Source organism: Lagopus leucura, unplaced genomic scaffold, assembly GCF_019238085.1.
Source record: "Lagopus leucura isolate 7727_CA_CO unplaced genomic scaffold, USGS_WTPT01 Super-Scaffold_100002, whole genome shotgun sequence".
Classification (NCBI taxonomy): Eukaryota; Metazoa; Chordata; class Aves; order Galliformes; family Phasianidae; genus Lagopus; species Lagopus leucura.
The window spans coordinates 29,259,927-29,280,122 of record NW_024962263.1 but is presented as its reverse complement, the minus strand read 5'-3'; the positions used below and the strand labels follow the sequence as shown (position 1 = coordinate 29,280,122).

Sequence of the window (20,196 nt, the reverse complement as noted above, 5' to 3'; positions counted from 1 at the left end):
CTGGCATTTCTAAATAGAATGGCATGAGATGTGGCCGCAGATATGGGCACTGCCAAGTAGCACTGTGATGCACTCAAGGGTTGATGCCACTGCCTTCGAAGGGGGTCCAAGAAGAAAATGTCTGCGGTCAACAATACAGCTGGGTGAGGCTGCGGCCACATGCTGGGTCTTTTAGGTGGAGCTTGTGCACTTCTTTTCTCATCAGACCATTCTGCTGAATGAGAAGATTGGTGGAGTCAGTAGTAAATGGCATGTCTGCATCTTCTTCTCGGAACTTTCTGTGGTGGTAGTGGTGATCCTGATGGCTGCAATGGAAAGAATACAGCTGCATTATTTTTTGGCTGGGGTAGAATTGATTTTCTTCATAATTAGCTTGTATGGTGCTATGTTTTAAATTTGTGATGGAAACAGAGTTGGTAACAAATATTTCAGTTGACGCTGAACAGTGCTTATGAAAAAGCAAGGCCTTTTCTGCTCCTTACACTGCCCAGACAGAGGAAGGCTGGGTATGCACAAGAATTTGGGAAGGGATGGAATCAGGACAGCTGACCTCAGCTGACCCATCTGACCCATCCCAAAGGGTCCCATCTGATGTCATACTGACTGGACATTGCCAGGATTGATTTGGCATCAGTGAGTGGGTGGTGAGAACTGCCTTTCACATAACTTGGTTTTATAGGTTTTGTTATTGTTTCCATTTTTAATTACTGAACTGCCTTTATCTCATTCCATGAATTTTCTGACTTTTGCTCCTTCATTCTCATTCTTGTAACACAGAAGAGGGAATGAGTAAGCAGCTCTGTGGTTCTTAATTGCCCACCACACTTAAATCACAACAAAGTAACTCTATTTTCATGAGAGATCATAATGACTTTTGGGTAGGGTTTTTTTCTGTGTTGCTGGAGGGAAAGGAAAGCTCTTAGAGGGAGATGAAAAGGCCTATGAGATAAAGGTGGTGAGTTCAAGGCATTCATGTTAAAGAGGAGACTGTTGCAGTAGGAACCAAAGAAAATGGAGGGAAAAGAAAGGGGAAATGTCAAAAGTTTTCAGCGTCTACAGGATGCACAGGAACAGCAGAAAGATTTTATGATTTTGTGAACACAACATAAATTCTTCAAGAAAAAGTGATGAAGTTTGCCTTAAGGTATTGCTTTGATTTGGTTTGTCTTTGGTGGGAATTAGTAACTGCTTGGATAGGAAATGATTTTAATTGTGTTGTCTTTTCTCTTCTTTGCAAGAACTGGTGGAGTTCCTGCTAGATGTCAGAGCAAGTCACCACATTAATAATGATGTGTTAAAGCAGACGTACCAGAATGTAATCTGAACAAATGCCTCGTCAACTGCTCAGCCAACATTACTCCTCTCTCTTCTCATTTTTTTCATCACTTTTTCTTTCCTTTACATGTGGGATACTATAGCTGTGTTTTAATTTCTTAACTATGAAAGCAATGATAACCAGAGGTAAAGATTGTCTTCCTCCTGTACGAAAGGAAATGAAATCTCCTGCTCTTAGCTGTACTTCAGAAAGCACACTTAAGCCCTATTAGATGTTCTCATGGCTTTTCCCCAACCTTCAGTGCTGTAGAAATGCATGAACCAAGCTCTAGCACTGTGATAACCTCCCTCAAACCCAGCTGCAAGGTTGACCTTTCTTCTTAGTCTCATAAAACCTTGTAAATCTCTGTACCCTGTTCTGCTGCACATCTCAGCTTCATGGAGATTATGCTGGGATGAGGGTGTGACATTTGAATGTCTGCATTAACAAAGGAAAAATCAAGTTTTGCCTCTGAGGTTTTTTTCTCCCTGAGTGTCTATAGCCTGGTTCAGAAAGTCTGACTCTCTCATTTTTTTAGTGTGAAATTAAAGAGTAATTCCAAATAACTCATTGGGGTGACACTGTTGTAAATGCTGCTGGCAAAAGCAAAACTGGAGTGCAAAACATTTACATACGAGCATTTTCAGAAATTACACTCTGAATGGGTTCTTTAAAGTACTATTTTAATTACTGCTGGCCTACACAGTAATTACTTTTAAGGCAAACGTAACAGATGTAAAAGGGAACAACTAAAATAGGGAGATAAAACTGGCTATGGACGTGTTATCTGTAATAGAATTCAGTCAATATCTGCATAGTGCCTTGAAGGATAAATGCTGTCGAGGAGAACTTGACTTCATTATTTATTCAGATCTGGGTTCTCCAGAACTAGGCTGATGGATATACAGAAGTGAGCCTAGTGAACCTGACACTAAGGGCCCTAAGGTGATTAAGGAAGTGGAGCATCTGATATATAAGGAGGTGTTAAGGTAACTGGGATTGTTTAGCCTCAAGATGGAAAGGCTCAGCGAGGATCTTATTAAAGTACACAAGTAGCTAATGTTAATGAGATGGACACAAACTCTTCTCAGTGGTAGCCAGGGATAGAACAAGATGTGGTGAACACAAATTAAAATACAGGAAATTCTACTTAAACATCTTTTTACTCTTAGGGTGGTAGAACACCTGCAAAATGTTGTGGTGTCTCCATCCTTGAAGATACTTAAAATCTTGTTACACATGACATTGGGCAACCTGCTCTAGGTGGCCCTGCTTTAGGCAGCAGAGGTGCAAAAGACATCATACTTCTCTTACAACCTTGGCTGTTCTATGACTCTATGTTCCCATTATTTTCTTTATTTGTCTTCTTAAAAAATAACTTTTTTCCCATATCGCTTCATTCCCCCTCTCCTTGCTGAGCTCCTTCCCCAGCCCAATGGTAGAAACACAGAAAAGCAGGGTGGTATCTATGAAAAGAAACAGGAGGAAAGAGATCTTGCTAGCCTGGCCACAGCAGTTATCCTCTGACCATGCAATCATTGTGTAATGTAATGTAATGTAATTACTGTCACCAAGAACGTATCAGCAAGAGGCATCACCTACTTAGGGACTAACCAACTCACCAATTGGTAGAAGGAGTCAAGGTAAGTTAAAAGGTCTTCTCAGAAATTCAATCTACAGAAACATCTACAATCATCTGCCATGAGCAAGTCAATCAGCTTTGGCAGCATGGATGCACTGCTGCCAGAGTTTATGGACAAGTAGTTGTAAATTCACCTGAAAGCAGCATATTCTCAACTGTGGGAGCATCTTCCACTACCACCACAGTCCCATTGCTTCCTTGTGCACTGCTACTGGGGCTGCAACTAAGAAAGACCCGCTGAAAGGCACAGATCAATATTCACTTCTTCCAGGATCCTAACCACAAAGACCTCATAGATGGTCCTTCACACCTTCGTGTTCTTGCTTTCTCCTGTGTCAACCCACTGCCTGCTGAAGGAGATTCCAGGGGTCAAGTTGCCATTTTCAAGCTTGGTTAAATCCTTGCCATCAGAGCTTGATTCAGAGTTAAGACAAGCTCAACACCACTTCCTCCTCTTCCTCTTTTCCTGAATGTTTCTCAAGTGAGCCTTGTGTTGGCAGTACACCTAGCTGCATTAGACAGCACTGGGTTACACCTTGAAGATGTCATCACCTTCAGACCTATGGGTGAAGGGAGAAATATATGTGAAACGGACTCACCAGAGGTCAGATAAATGGCATCAACTTTAGCCTCCCCTGAATGGAGTCACTGTTCTATATCCTTGTCCTTCTGTATGTAGCAGCAGTGCAGTATCTCAGTTGCAGCACTGCTGAAGCCTTAAAGTGTTATCACTCTCTGTTCTTTGTGGATGCCCATCTAGTACATACATGTGTCAAGGGGTAAAGTAGTCTGCCAGAAACAAGCAGAGTTGAACTGGTAGTTAAGCAGGAATGAAGCAACTTGAAGGCCATGGTGGTGCCAAGAACTGGAATCCTCTGCTGCACTCATGTCAAGAGATGAGCTGTTTTCCATCCTAGAAGAGGTTGTTTTTGAAGGAAAAGCCTGCAACATTTGCCCTTCCCCAGCAACATCTCCATTTCCGGTTCTAACCTACCATGTTATCTCATATAGGACTGTCCCACACAGGATTGTCCTTCTCCTTCTAATTCTAGTACATTATTTTTGAGAAACAGAGACCAGAACAACACAATTGCACTTAAGATGGTAGGCAAGTCGAGAATTTACACAGTGGCATAATGATGTCCCACCATTCCCAACATTTGATTTACTTTCCTGACTGCTACTGAATGCAATGCTGACTTGCTTCATGTAACCACAGGATCTCACTTGGAAATGTGTTTAATCTCAATGCCATACTTGATTTACCAGCATTTAATTTCATCTGTCATGTAACTGTTCAGTCACTCAGTCTTGTAGTTTCTAATACAATTTTCTAGTCTGCTTAAGTTCTTGATACTTTGAATAATTTCATCCCATTGACAAATCTTGCCACTAGCTGCTTTTATACAGCACTTCTGGGTCACTTATCAAAGTTACACAGTGCTGACTATCATAGAACCTTAGTGGTAATTTTCCTCAACTGGAAGAACTGACCATTTATCCCTACCTATGTCTTATGTTTTAACCAGTAGTATATCCACAACAACACTCTCCTTTTTAATGTGTTGTGTTTTTTTTTTCCCTGTTTATGACATTCTCTTACAAAGGTTTCACAAATTTCAAACAGAACACAACAACCAATCAGATTACTGTAATTTTCATGTCTTCTCAACCATTCAGAGAACTCCAGGAGTTTTGCAAGGCAGGACTTTCTCTTGCAGTAGCAATATTAACTAGGCAACTGACCTTTGCTCCAGTATGTACAAACCTTAAACTCTGTCATTTCTAACAATTTTCCTGGAACAAACACCAGGCTTAAAGATCTGCAATTTTCCAAAACTCCACTGCAATCTTTTTTAAAGTCTGCTGTCAATGTTGTTACCATAAAGCCTTCAGACATTAAGGAAAGATTTGAGTAGGACATTACATACTACCTTATGCAATTAAGCTTCTTAATTTTTGAGGTTAACGAGAGCCACAGGACCAGGCAGTTACTTTCAAGGTTTACTCTGCTTATCTCCATCATAACCTTTTCTACAAGTACTCTTCTTTAATACTGACCTTCTATCAAGTCTTCATTTGAAAAGGGATTCGTTGGATGGGATTCTTCCAGATTTCTTCCGTAACAGATTTACACTAGTGATGAAGGGTGTGGAGGGCAAGTGGTATGAAGAGCTGCTGATGTTGCTTGGTCTGTTCAGTCAAGAGAAGAGGGTACTGAGGGGAGACCTCATGGTGGGCCTGTAGCTTCCTCATGGGAAGTAGAAGGGCTGTGCTGAGCTCTTCCCTCTGGTGACAGGGACGGGACCAAAGGAACAGCATGGAGCTCTGCCAAAGGAGGGTAAGTGTGAGGGTTAGGAAAAGGTTCACAATCACACCTTATTCATGTCATTGCTTTTTGGCAGTACATACGTTTGTGAACAACTATTTTTAAGGATGAAGCACAGGAAGAGTAAAATTTCATAAAAACCTCTGATGAGCTCCTTGAGAGCTAACTAAGAATTGCAACCACCATCTCTGAACCAAATTGATGCATTAGTTTCACATAAACAAGGTCACATATCCCAGTAGTTTTATGGTTTTGTTACTCTCTTTTTTTTACATTTTACTAAACAAGGAAAAAAAAAAAAAAAAAAAAAGTTTTGCTTTCATACATTAACTATGTCATTTCAGGACTGCTTCAAAAGCAATGCTTCCTATTTTATTATGTTGGCCCACAACATTAGAGGTGGATGTCGGTGGTATGGCATTAAAGGCTGAACTTCACTGCCAATATTGTTACATTTTGTTGCCATGTGACAGATGGCAGCTGAGAGGCAGCCTGACACAAGGGCGTCTGGCATGGAAACGCACATGAAGCAAAGCTACAGAACTGAATTCCTCTATGTGGAAAAAATGGCACCCACGGACATTCACTGATGAATGTTTATGGAGACCACACAGCGGCTGTGCACACGGTGAGGCAGCAGGTGGTGCATTTCAGCTGCCCTGACAGTGGGTCACCTCTGCCGATGCAAGTTTTTATGAGCGCAGCATGCAGGCTCTTGTTCACTGCTGGTGGAAATGAATAGCTAATGGTGGTGACTGTGTCAAAAAATAATGTTTCATAGCTGAGAGTTTTCTCTATCAAATTGTGTTATTGCACTCTTCCTAGCGGCTGCAGTTTTAACGGGAATAAATGGGAGGCATTACTTTTGGAGCGAAGTATATGTATTTTATATGAAGCCCAGGACAAATCCTCTTCAGTCGGCACGGCCCAGGCAAGCCATAAGGGTGCACACACACACACACACACACACACACACACGCTTTAACCACAGCCCATGCCTCCCCACCGCCCCATGCAGGCCCCGCACCACACAACTCTCTGCACCCATGTCTGACGCTCGGACAAGCTGCACGCATCTGTGTGGAGTCTTGTTTCCCGCCGCTTTCCACAGGGACAAAGCAAGAGCGGTAACGCAAACTTACCACAGAATCGCAGGATCATTACGTTTGGAAAAGCCCCCCAAGATCGCCTAGTGCAGCTGTCAATCCATTCCCCACCATGCCCACGAACTTCATTGCCGCATCCACACGCGCCCAGTAACGGTGACTCCCCGGGCAGCCTGCATCAGTGCCTCACCGCTCTTTCCGAGAAGAAATTGTTCCTAAATCCAACCTGAGCCTCCCCTGGCGCAACGTGAGGCGGCAGCAGCCCGTGGCGCGCCAATCGCAGCGCAGCTGGACAGCGGCCTGCCCGCCCCGCCGCGCCCCGCCCCGCCGCGCCCCGCCGCGCCCCGCCGCGCCCCGCCTCCGCCGCGTGGAGCCCCGCTGCACGCGGAGATGGAGCGCGGGACCGATCCTGAGGTCGGCGTGCGGCGGTGGCTCCGCAACGTGGCGCGGCCGGAGCCCTTCGCCGCGGTGCTGGGCGCGCTGCGGGGCTGCTACGCCGAGGCCACACCGCTGGAGGCCTTCGTCCGGCGGCTGCGGGAAGCTGGCACCAGGGAGGTCGAGGTGCTGCGCGGCGACGACGCGCAGTGCTACCGGACCTTCGTGTCGCAGTGTGTGGTGTGCGTCCCCCGCGGGGCTCGCGCCATCCGCCGGCCCATCTGCTTCCAGCAGGTAGGCAGGAGGGAGAGCGGCCGGACGGTGCCCCGCGCACGGGGTCGGCCCCGGAGGCAGCGCCGGGGCTGCGGGGCTCTTCCTGCCCCGCGTGCGTGCTTGCGTGCGCCTCTCCCCTCGTGGCCGCCCCTCCGCCCGCGGCCCCGTCCGCACCACCCCCGGTCCCGTCCCTAGAGAGAGCTGGCGGAGCGCTGAAGGCGTCCGGGCGGCGGTGGGCTCAAAGATTTGCATGTCTGGGGCTCGGGGGCTCGTCTGGTCCGACGAGCCAGCGTGGCTGGTTAGAGCGACTGTGAGGGAAGTACCACCTTCCCCTGTGAGAGGGGTGGGGGAAAGCAGAGCTACGCCGCGCGAAACGAGCTGTGCGAGCTTACCGAGCGGCTTTTAAGTTTGTTAAAAATCCTATATTTTACGCAAAAGGAAATGGAGGCCTCGAGAAACATTGAGTTCTCCTCCGGTGGCGCGGCCTGCGTTAGCGCCTTCTGGGGCACGGTGACCTGGAGGCCCTGAGCTGGGAGTCGGGGTGGGGAGGAGAGGCATAGGGCGCTTCCTGGGCATGAGGAGCAGGATCAAAAGGGCAGCACCGAACGGGCTTCCGTAAGGCAGGCGGCTCAGGTTGCTGAATGTAAACATCTTGCAGTGCGCATGCAAGTCTGGCGTAGCACTTGTGAATGGTTATACGGCTTTGTAAATGCGTAATGTAAGGCTGAAGTCTAGGCCTGGGTGTAGCTGGCATGTCTGCTTCTTTAGGCCACAGTTATTTGTGGAAGAGCTGTTGATTTAAAAAATCAATTCTCCCTCTTTCTGTCTTTGTTCAGTTATCCAGTCAGAGCGAAGTCATCACAAGAATCGTTCAGAGACTGTGTGAAAAGAAAAAGAAGAACATCCTTGCGTATGGATACTCCTTGCTGGATGAAAACAGTTGTCACTTCAGAATTTTGCCATCTTCATGCATATACAACTATCTGCCCAATACTGTAACAGAAACGATTCGCATCAGTGGCCTCTGGGAGATACTGCTGAGCAGGATAGGGGACGACGTGATGATGTACCTGCTGGAGCACTGTGCACTCTTCATGTTGGTTCCCCCAAGTAACTGTTATCAGGTCTGCGGGCAACCAATTTATGAACTTATTTCGCGTAACATAGGGCCGTCCCCAGGGTTTGTTAGACGACGGTATTCAAGGTTTAAACATAATAGCTTGCTTGACTATGTGCGAAAAAGGCTTGTGTTTCACAGGCACTATCTCTCCAAGTCACAGTGGTGGAAGTGCAGGCCAAGATGTCAAGGTCGTGTCTCCAGCAGGAGAAAAAGAAGGAGCCATAGGATACAAAGCCCAAGGTCTGGTTACCAGTCTTCTGCAGAAGTGAACTTTCAAGCAGGCATGCGGATCAGCACACTTACTGCACGTCTGGAAAAACAGAGCTGCTCCAGTTTATGTTTGCCAGCTAAAACACCATCTTTAAAAAGGAAGTGTGACAGAGAACAGGTTGAAATCGCAGTTAAGAGAGTGAAAGTAATGGAGAAAGAGATAGAGGAGCAGCCTTGTAGTATCGTTCCTGATGTAAATCAAAGTAGCTCCCAGAGGCACGGAGTTTGGCATGTAGCACCACGTGCTGTAGGTCTTATTAAAGAACATTACGTTTCTGAAAGAAGTAACAGTGAGATGTCTGGTCCTTCTGTAGTTCACAGATCTCACCCTGGGAAGAGGCCTGTAGCAGACAAAAGCTCTTTTCCGAGAGGAGTTCAGGGTAACAAACACACAAAGACCGGTGCAGAAAAACGAGCAGAATCCAATAGAAGGGGCATAGAGATGTATGTAAACCCAACCCGTAAACCCAATAGAAGGGGTATAGAGAGGCATATAAATCCAACCCGTAAACCAGGGTTGAATTCTGTACAAACTGAACCAATGGAAGGTGATTCTTCGGGGGACAGAAAGCAGGAAAATCCCCCAGCTCATTTGGCAAAGCAGTTACCAAATACATTCTTGCGCTCTGCAGTGTACTTTGAGAAGAAATTTCTTCTGTATTCTCGTAGTTACCAAGAATATTTTCCTAAATCATTCATACTGAGCCGCCTGCAGGGTTGTCAGGCAGGTGGAAGGCGGCTTATAGAAACTATATTCTTGAGCCAAAACCCATTAAAGGAAAAGCAGAACAAAAGCCTAACGCAGCAGAAGTGGAGAAAGAAGAGGTTGCCCAAACGCTACTGGCAAATGAGAGAGATATTTCAGAAGCTGTTAAAAAACCACGAGAAGTGCCCTTATTTAGTTTTCTTGAGAAAAAATTGCCCTGTCTTGCTTTCTGAGGCATGTTTGAAAAATACGGAGCTGACCTTGAAGGCAGCTCTGCCTGGGGAAACAAAGGTTCACAAGCACACAGAACATGGGGAAGAGTCCACTGAGGGTACTGCACCGAACAGCTTCCACACTCCTCCCTCAATGCCAGTGTGTGGGCAGACAGAGAGAGAGGAGCAGCACCTTGCAGAGGGGAGTGATCCACTCCTCAGGGAGCTGCTCAGGCAGCACAGCAGCCACTGGCAGGTGTACGGCTTTGTGAGGGATTGCCTGGAGCGGGTGATTCCTGCCGAGCTGTGGGGTTCAAGCCATAACAAATGCCGGTTCTTTAAAAACGTGAAAGCATTCATTTCTATGGGGAAGTATGCTAAGCTTTCATTGCAGCAGCTGATGTGGAAGATGAGAGTGAATGACTGCGTATGGCTTCGTCTGGCCAAAGGTACTTGTATTGCAAAACCAAGGGCGTCAGATGGGTGGTGGTCAGGCTTAAGGAGGGGACGGAAGAGCACTCAATATGGGTTTGGAGTTGGTGGTTTATTGGTAACAACAGGAGTTGAGAGAGGAAGACATGGTAGTGGTTGTAATCGATGTTGGGGAGAGTTCTTAGATCTCTCTTCCTCTGTGCATCTTTATTGACACCTTTTGTGTTTAATGGGATTAAGGTTTTATGCAGAAACGTGAATTCAGGACGCAGGCCTTCCAAAAAAACACAGTCCCTTCTGCTCTTGCTCCCCAGATTGCCAATATCTGTGACCAAAGCACTTCAGGAGTAAGTGTAGTCTTTTGGGTTGCCATAAAACATCAGAAAGAACTAAAGCCAAAACAGGACACGTGTATGCAGTCATTCCATGGGATTTTTCCCTCTCACATCTACCCTGTGAAAAAGACAAGAGTAAGGGATCTGTGCAATGCAGAAGCTGCCCTCCATCCGTTACCTTTCTGGAGTTCTTCTTTGGGAATGTATGATCCTTACTGAGCAGGATTTGGGGCTGGGTGAGTGGCGGTGCAGAGGTCATCCCGGTGGTATGGGTAGGACAGCTCTGAATTCTCTGGGAATCCCTCCTGTCAGTGATCTTCTCAGGTGAAGAGAGGCAAATCTTACTTCTCTGAAGTAGCCTCTCTAAAGACATTACCCTTGGGCATCGTTCTAGGCTGAACCTGTGGTTCTGTGGTTAACTGCTGTAGAATCTCACATGTAATTGTTCTGTGATTCCATTCTCCACCTACAGAATGTGGAATGTACTATAACCAACATGCTTGCAGTGTTCTTACCTAGTAATATACTTGGATCCTACAGTAATGTGAGTTGAAAATGGCATTCCTTCTTAAAAGGTGCAGTAGGGTTCTGAAATTACTACAGGTTCCCTGAAGTATAGGAGGAAAGTAGGTGGTCTGGTATTTGAGGTACACTTCCATAAGAAGCTGTTAATTCTAGTAAATATATTGATTAATCATTTAAAAACTTTGGCTCAAAACCACAGTTTTAAAAATATTGAAGAATTAAATATTTCAAAGGGTTTTTATTGTAAAAACACATTTGGTTCATAATCACTTGTAATGTCTTACTTCTGAAAAGAATAATAGCCTGAATCCAGGAAAAGCAGCTCGTCAACTTGATTTCATTTTCTCTGAAACTAATCCCTTTGTGCCTGAAGTTTAAGCTTGCATTTAATTGCTTTGCTGCACTGTAGGTGTTTTTCTCCCCAAAAGAAGTAGCAGTGATTTCTTGTAAATCATGACTACAATTCAGGAAATTGACATGTGATGTCAAAATGTCAAAAACTAATCATCTTGTTCCAGAACAGCTATGTAATGTGCTGATTTAATCTGTGTATCTGGTGGCCTGCATATTACGATTCCTCATTTAGAGAATCTTCTCACAGCCGCTGCATTTTTCAGTGATGTTCACTAGCTTCTATTGAAGTGAATCCTTTTATCTCTTTTTGGCAGTATTTTTTTTTTTTGGACATGAAAGTGTCTCTGCCGCAGAGAGCGCACAACCCAGGCAGGGTATAGAACTAAGCAACTGATTTCCATCTGATAAGTTTCAGTTTAAAACTTCATCTCTTTGTGTCAAAGTTTGTGCAGCAGCTGTGATTTGTGCTGAGCAGCTAATCTAACAAACATTTTTGTAGTGTCTCTTTAAATAATCCAGCTGTATTTTGCTAAATTCTACTTTAATTAGAAACATATTATTGGAAAGTTGCAACGATTTATAATTACTTAATACCAATGAAAATTTTGAGCTGCATCTGTGGAATTATTTGTTTGTTTTTTTTTCTCTTTTTACTGGCCTCGTGCTAGGAAGGGATTGTATATATGGGTTGTTCTGTATAGTTTGTTTCTGTTTTTTACTAATACAGACAGTTGACCTTTGCTATGACTACATTAACTGCATTTGAATTATTTATTGAAGGTAATCATTCTGTTCCTGCCTATGAACATTGTTACCGTGAAGAAATTTTGGCAAAATTCCTATACTGGCTGATGGATTCCTATGTTATCGAGTTGCTCAAATCATTTTTCTATATCACCGAGACCATGTTCCAGAAAAACATGCTTTTCTACTACCGAAAGTTTATCTGGGGCAAGTTACAGAACATTGGAATTAGGTAACATAACTAATCAAACATGACTGAAATATGTGGAAGTCTCACGTCTTGTTATGTGAAGTTATAATTCTGCTTTCATCTATTGCCCCTTTATCTGCCTTTTGTGTGCTTAATTTTCCAAGAGGAAGTCAACCTGTAGTAGTGGTGTGTATGGCTTGTAAGTTTGTATATATTTGATGTGGGAGAGCCTATTCAAATTTTTATTTCTTTGATAGGAGAACAGAAGCCTTTGCAGTAATACCCATTATGAGGAGGATTTTGGTTTGATAGGTCACATTTTTAAACCTTTTAATGATCAGTGATTCACAGTGCCAGAAATTTCTTTAACTGCTTCAATTCAAAAAAATTGTTTTGAATTTCTGGATGTCTGTTGATTTCCAAATTTCTATGTGATTTCTTCTTTCTTTTTTTTTTTTTTTTTTTAATTCTCTTATGCCCTCCGTGTTCCCTGATGGTACCACTGGTGTTTCTCCTGTGCAGCTCTCTTCTATGTGTGTTAGCACTTATTGGGCCCTGATCCTGTTTGCAGCTGCAGCCCAGAATCAGCATTTTAAACAGTAGTAGCAAAATAGTTTTCAACTATTGGTATACTTTGTCTTGTCTTCAAGCTGTGTCAGTGTTTGATGAGTGTTTTGTGTAGTTTTAATGTACTTCAAAGGCTAACATATTTTTAGAGTGTATGCATAAAGTATCAAGTCTGGATTTTACATAATAGATATAATGCTGTTTTTAGTGGGGTGTATGATTAAAAGAAAGCAGGTGGCTTTGGTTTTAGTCATTTCTTCCCTGCCACCAATTTCTCTCATAAAGCTCTGAGCACAAAGGAAGCACAAAGGACCCTAATCAGTGCTGATCCTGTTTCTTCCTATCTCTTCTCGAAGTGTTTCCACCTTTTGCTTCAGGATGGCCCTGAAATGCAGATTGCTGTCAGGTGGAGCAGCACCTCAGAAAAGTACTGTTGTGTATTTTACAGCCAACTGCATGCTGTAAGGACAGGATGTTTGCTGTTGGCTATGGGACATGTATAGGGCTATATGGACCTTCAATGCACTGTTTCACTCACAAGGGTATTCAGCACTCTGCTTTTTGGAGTGTACTATGTAATGTGAGGTCTCTTCCTAATCCAGTTTACTGCATTCATGCATATGGCAAGATGCCCATTTCATGTTGGAAGAGAGAAATGGGGATTTAGAGATGCTGAGAAACAGCTGTTTGGGGTTGGCATTTCTAGGCTCTCAGGGCACCATCCCCTCTTTCTCAGGCAACATATTCAGTATATTGAGCTGCCTCTGCCTTCCCTGGGTGAACAGTATCAGGTGGCCTCTATTGCTGCCCTGATGGTTGTTTGGTGGCTGCCCTGGTTCTTCCTCCTCTCCAGATGAAGCTGCTCTTGTTGATTGCTATGAGCTGGCTCACAAGAAAGTGTTTACAGCCAGTGTAGTCCCTGATGTAGACTTTGGGGTAGAGAAGATGGATGAAACTGTCTGAGCTGAACAGAGTAGGGCTTTATTCATAAGTTTTCCATGAACTGTCCTTACGGAGAAAATCCTTATCTTGTACTACTGTACATGAGAGTAAATCTTCCTGTGCAGAATCCCGCTCAAGGATATGGGTATCAGATCTGACAGGGGACTTTGTTTCATTTTCTCAGATTCTTGATCAAGTTTGGTGGACATTTTGCATGCAAGCAACTTTCTGTAGATTTTTAAGTTAAACCAAACTGCATACCCCCAACCGAAAAACAGTTCTGTTTTTTTTTCTTTTTGAAGGAAAGATATCAGTATTTCATGATACTGCTGCTTCAAGTTACCTGGCCCATGTAATGCAGAGCCTTTTTTTTTTTTTTTTTTTTAAATGATGTATACCTTGTCACAGTGACAGCATCTGTTTTCACAGGGAGTGATTGGCAGACCTTGTACTCAAATTCCTACTAGGTCCACTGTGTGACAGCACTGTGAATATGAATGAGGATGGTTCAAAGGCCACTAGATTAGTGCATGTTCAAAATCAGCAGTACTGCCATGAAATAAGCAGTGAGTGTTGCTTCAGGCAAAATGACATCAAATTCCACAACTGGGCAGGGAGTAATGATGAAGATATGCTGACAGGGTGTCTTTATCTACGCTTTTAGAAGAAGTCATGTTTTAAAATTGGTGTGTTGGTAGTTTTTTGTTGTTGTGTCTTGTTGTTTTTTTTTTTCTCCCATCCAGTGCCAGAAATGTGAACTTCAGAGCAATGGAGATTTGATTACTTGGTTGTTTCTGATGAACTGGAGTTCTTCATTTTATCTTGGTATTCTAGCTAATGCATACAGTATCTATGTTATGTTCTGTAAGTTTAGGAAAGAAGTCGTAATAAATAGCAGTGATCTCTAGCTATGAAAACATGATCTGCCTCGTCAGCTGAATTTTGAAAATTTAATTCCAGTCTTGAATATAAATCCTCAAAACGCTGAACCTGTGGCCCAGGCATGCATTGTATCACTCAGGCTGTCACAGTTGAAACAACTGGATCACTGACTTATTGAATTGTGCTGGTATACACAAGAGAAATATTTTTGAGTCTTGTCCGCTTGCTTGACTTTTCAGAGATCTCCTAGAGTGTGCTGACCTGGTCTTCCATCCATCCACTGCCTTATGTTATACCATGGTTTCCTTTTGCTAAACCAACTTGATGGTTTGTTTGGGATATCAAAATCCGAATGCGAATTTAGATTTGCAGCCCTTGTTCTTCAGGGGTTTGAACTGTCTCATTTTACTTCCCAGGGAAGAATGAACAACAGTCTTTTTTTTTTCCTTCTGAACTACATAGGCAGTGTAGTACAGTGACCCAGCTCCTTTATGTTGCAGGTAGCGCACCTTCACCATCTTAAGTAAAAGCGAGGTCTTGGTGCCGCTTCCTTTTCCTATTAGTATTAATTTGGGCTGAGCTACGCTGAATTGTAAATCCTGAAGTGGTGCCTGTGTGGGGGAAGCACGCTTCCCAGACTGTCATTTAAGAGCCTTCCATTCTCTATTATTTTCTATTTACTTTAGCAGACTGCTGCTCATCAATCTGATTGCTGCTGAATGCTTAACTGTCCTTTTGTTTTCTCTGTTGTAACTTTTAATGTGGTAGCTGCCACCTATTACGATTTAAGATCCTTCCAGCCCAGGCCATTCTGTGATTCTGTGTGATTCTGCTCTAAATGTTGGAAGTACAACAGCCTGTTACACTGTGTATGTCCTTCCCTGGGCCTGTCTTCATACAGTTTCAGAAAATCCTATCCTTTGTTTATATCTTCCAAGATTCTGAAACCATGAAAGATGTTGAATTAAAAAAAAAAAAAAAAAAAAAATCATAATGTTCAAATATACTTGGCTAGTCTGTGATTACATTTTTGTGTTAATTTAGATCTTTTTCATTACATTAGTTTACGTCATATATGCTCTTTTATTAATGTATTATGTTGTCAGTAGTATACATTGATATATGGAATTATTCTGAAGTTCAGATTTCATACCAGGTTCTGTAGAGATTAGTATTTGTAGTTATCTCTTTAGTAAAATACCTGGATTCAGTTACATTAAGAGTGAAATATTTTATTGCATTTCCTGTTGCTTACGTTCAATATGTATTTATATTTTAGAAACCATTTTGCCAAAGTACATCTGCGTGCTTTATCTTCAGAGGAGATGGAAGTGATCCATCAAAAAAAGTATTTTCCTATTGCGTCAAGGCTCCGGTTCATTCCTAAAATCAATGGTTTAAGACCTGTAGTAAGACTAAGCCGTGTTGTTGAAGGACAGAAACTCAGCAAGGAAAGCAGAGAAAAGAAGGTTTTTATTTTCCTTATTGTTTTATGTCGGTCTGATGGAGGCAGCTGTTTCATGTTAACTAAAAAACCTCGCTCACTTAACTAGTTTTAAAGTGGTGAACTGAAACATTAAAATCAAAAGGACTGAATGCACCTACTCTTTGCAACTTAGCTTAACTTCTCCCTTCCCAGTGCTCATCATTAGCCTGCAGTTCCAGAGCTACATACTTCTGCTTGTAAGCCTGTCTTAATGATATTAGTCTAACAAAATAGCACAGGCTGTCGGGTAAGCGTGTTTGCCTTCTCTCCTCTTTCTGTCAGTTTCCCTCAGCCTTGCTTACTGAGTCTGACTGTGATGGACACAGCTGTCCATAGGGGTAGGAACAGAAGAGTCAGACACTAAGTGCTCAGTGTTCAGAGCTAATGCTGTATTTGTTTGGCACACCAGAGAATTAGGGACAGATGAATCTCTCCTGCTGGGATTTACCTGAGTACTGATTGAGTGCATCGTTGGACTGGTTGGCTGTTGTGCCAGGTCAGCCCAGGGGATCTTGCCAAGTTAGCAGGCCAAATAATGATAAACCATATACGTTGCAGTGGAAGGCCTAAAAGGGTTGAGGAGGCTGGATCAAGCATAGTAAGGAAATAGAAATTAAGATGGGAATTACTACTGCGTGGGAACAAAGGCTTAACACAGAGTGCATACAATAATCCATTTAACAAGCGAGTTAACTGCAAAATATAGTGGAAGCACAGTTTCACTATCTCCCATGACTAAATTGATTCTTTTTCCTTAAGGCCGAGTTCCATAGATGAAAAGCTCTCCAAATGGGTGAGAGTTCAACAGCTTCTTAATGCTGATGGTTCAGTGAGTAATCCCATTCTGCATTTAAAGGACATGAAGGAAAAGCTGTTCTGAAGTGTTACTTTCATCTAGTCTTTCTGTGGCTATCATACTGTCAGAGTATGCCCACAGTTAATCCAAAAATAGCTGCAGTACTTTAAAAGGTTCTGTTGCTCCCATAACAAATTGGGATAAAGGATGACCCCAGACCTGAATGCCCAGAAGATGAAGATTAAAAGTCAACTATGGTTGCTGGCCAAGTGGCTTCAGCTTGCTGCGTAGCCCTGAAGCTGAGAGGCAAGATGCATGCTAGAAAGAGGGAACTGTAGACTTCTGTTCATGAGTGCTGATAAGCAGCCAAGAACAGCAGCTGTCATGAAAAGACCTCATCTGACAAAAAATGGGAGAGCATCAAAAAGCAATGCTAATGATTTTATAAATCCATGAAAGGTAATGATAGTGTTACCTCTCTTCTGTGATAGCAGACAGATGCAGAAAACGTCATCCAAAACAATTATCTTTGAAATTCAAGACAATTATCCAAATTCAAGAATTTGGGGCTTACAACCTAATGGAAGTAATGTTTGTTTTTTTTCTTTTCCCTCCCTTCTTTCCTTCCCCAGCTTGCGTGGCTGCTCAGTTTCTTTCTTTCATTGCCTGCTATCCGTTGGTCTGTTCCAGTTTTTCAACCTGCCTTATATTCCAGCATGTCTCTGCTCTGCAGTTTCCTCCAGGTATTTAAATTGTAGGAAGAAGACCATCTTCAGATTCTTTCTGTGTCTGACAGCGTTCCAGGGTTTGGAATTTTAAGGCTAGTCTGAAACTGCAGTGGTAGACTTTGTCAGTTCTTGCAGCTCAGCAGTGGAATGCATCCAGATGAATTGCCAGAAAAAAATCTCTCAAGTACCCAGCAAATTAACTTCCAGCTCTTGGGCAGCTCTTAACCTTTGCTGCCAAAACTGTAGTGAAATTAATCTAGTTCTGTGAGTTTGTCCTCAAACAGTGTAGATTATGCTTTTCTTTTTTCTTTTAATAGAGGTTTTATGTATTTGCTTTTCAACCTTCTTTTTGCTTGAACTTCAACATATCTGTGTGTAAATACATAGATACATACATGGATACACAAACATAATGGGAAGCCTGAAGAGGATTTCTGAATTAACTGATTGGCTTGAGTGTGTATAATCTTTTTTTGCATTCTGCAGAGATTCCAGCAAACCCTTAGGTTTTGCAAAAATACTGATAGCACTGTAGATTAGGCTTGTTCTGGAAAACTGAGGGACAGGAGAGAATTCCTGCCAGCATTACAAGAAGTTACTGCTGTGAATACTGCTGCTGGATGTCTCACAGGCCTAGTTGAAACTGAGGTTTGAATGCTAAAGCTTCTTTTATTGACCTCAGTGCTAACACCCAGATGGCCATCAGCTTTGTGAGAAGTTCTTAAGGCAGCCATCTGGGGACACAATCATTAAGAAGAAAGGGAGGAACTTCTCTACTGATAACTACTTTGATCTGCTGCTTCTATTTATCTTTGAGCTACATCTCTACCCTTTTGACTGCTTTTCATAGGAACTTGGCATATACCAGAAAAGAAACCACTGCACTAATTCAAGAATGTGTCTTAATTTTCAGCAGTCAATTCAGCAGTTAATTTTTTGTAGTCAAAAATATTTTGCAGGATCAGCCAGTGAATTAACAAACTATTTACCTAATGAAAAACAGTAAAGTTGGATCATGTTGTTTGTAGTCGGTGACTGCAGTACAAGTGGTTTTGGTGTGCTTTAGTTTTGTCAGTTTTTCACTGCAACCTGGAATTGATTTTTTCAGGGCAAAAATAATGTTCTCAGATGAATTTGGTATGCTTCATACTTGGCAATTTTATTGCATGCATGGCTTGATCAGAATGCTGCCATTTAGAGTAAGAAACCTTTTAGAATTTATTTATGCATATTTGGAGGAATTCTCCAGAGTTCTAAACAGATTCATTAGCGTGCCGCATGTGCAGTTTGTTTACTTCCTTTAATACTATGGCTTGCCTTTTCCAAACTCTTGTAGCCAGATCTGTGTTGACAGAGCTGATTGACCTGCAGGACTTCACTGCCACGCTGCTGCACTCCACTATTCCCATAACTAAGAGAGTTAAATCTTTGCTGAAGTAGAGTAAATCTTTGCATAAATTATCTGTAGACGCTCATGAAGCGATGCAGCTGGGTTTAACTTAAAGTCTCAAGCACATGTTGTTATTTCTTCTTACCTTACAGCTGGTGATTATTTTATTTATCCAAGTCTATTTATTTATGTCCATAACTGTTTCAGCACATTGGTGTCTTTGAGACTGTTTTGTCACTTCCAGGAAGTCACTGCTGCTATATTCGTTCTTTCTGAAAACTATTTGATCAAAGTAGTACAGCAAATACACAGATTTACTCTCATAGCTCATCTAAATGAGAGACATTTAGTATAACATTCAGTATTGCATTTAGTATGTTTCAAAGCCTTAGGATGTTTCTCTTTGGTCTCTATAGATACAGCGCTATAACACTCAGCTAAAAAATCTATTTAGTGTGTTAAATTATGAACGAACTGTAAACACCAACATCATTGGCTCTTCAGTATTCGGGAGAGATGATATCTACAGGAAATGGAAGGAGTTTGTTACAAAAGTTTTTGAATCAGGTGGTGAAATGCCTCATTTCTACTTTGTGAAGGTATGCCTATTCTAATCCTGCGTTCAGACTAACTTTTCAAAGACAGCTGCTGCAAATCTTCTATAGCTCTGGTCTGTGCGCATAACTACTTTGTCATAGTTGGGTTTTGTACATAGCTAATTTAGACTGGTTTGTTTGTTTGCTTTTCCTGAAGTATTGCTTCTTTCACTTTGATAATTTTATTAATTTCTCTGTCATGCAACAGCTCTTGCTTCTAGACACATGCTGTGCTTCTGCAGTTACATTTACTTGGGTATAATGATGGGACAAACATACAAACTTGAATAGGCTCTTAGGGTCATTTTCCTAAGTTAAAAACAGAAAAAAAATCCTATGTGCTTCTGGATAAACTCAGTATCTTTTCAGTAAATAAGTCTCCTCTATCTCCATAATATGGATGTCCCTTGAGATTAAATACCTGAAGTATAAAGCGTGTCCAACAAATCTATTCTACCACTTTAAATAATTGAGTTATTGTAAAATCTCTTTTTTTTTTTTTTTTTTTTTTTTTGAAGGAGCATTTACTTAACTCTTGTGTTAAGTAGTAGCTAGCAGGCTATTGCTATTTGAGTGATTCATATAAAATTATACAGCTTATATATAATATAGCGGGGCTCCTACCTCATGCTCTTGTACATCAGTTGTCATGTCACAAAATTGTTTTCAGTTATTGTCTTATCTTTAAGGACAAAGGATCATGTCATTGATACAGTTCTTTACAAGTTTTTGCTTCTTCAGAAGGCCTTGAATTGTGACTATGGCAAATAAAAGCAAAGTTAAGATCATAGTATAAGATTTAGAAAAAGCGAAACTTCTAGGTTTACGTTTTTCCAAAAGTCTAAGATGTCATGGTCAGAACTAAATATAGAGGAGAAAGT

General features: G+C 42.2%; 1 protein-coding gene and 1 long non-coding RNA gene across 2 annotated transcripts in view; one reads left to right on the top strand and one right to left on the bottom strand.

Annotated features, from left to right (window-relative positions):
- On the bottom strand, nt 1-6,631 carry LOC122179424. The gene is made up of 3 exons (XR_006178685.1): nt 6,429-6,631; nt 5,019-5,285; nt 1-305 (listed from the first exon to the last, which is right to left on the bottom strand). It is a non-coding gene; the product is annotated as an uncharacterized LOC122179424 (long non-coding RNA).
- Nucleotides 6,632-6,782: 151 nt separating this feature from the next.
- Nucleotides 6,783-20,196, top strand: part of TERT (telomerase reverse transcriptase) — a 28,543-nt gene continuing 15,129 nt past the window's right edge. Inside the window, exons 1-5 of the mRNA XM_042869223.1 lie at nt 6,783-7,061; nt 7,877-9,797; nt 11,775-11,970; nt 15,599-15,788; nt 19,136-19,318. Of these exons, the coding sequence (XP_042725157.1) occupies nt 6,783-7,061; nt 7,877-9,797; nt 11,775-11,970; nt 15,599-15,788; nt 19,136-19,318 (2,769 nt within the window). The remainder of the gene's footprint in view (nt 7,062-7,876; nt 9,798-11,774; nt 11,971-15,598; nt 15,789-19,135; nt 19,319-20,196) is intronic.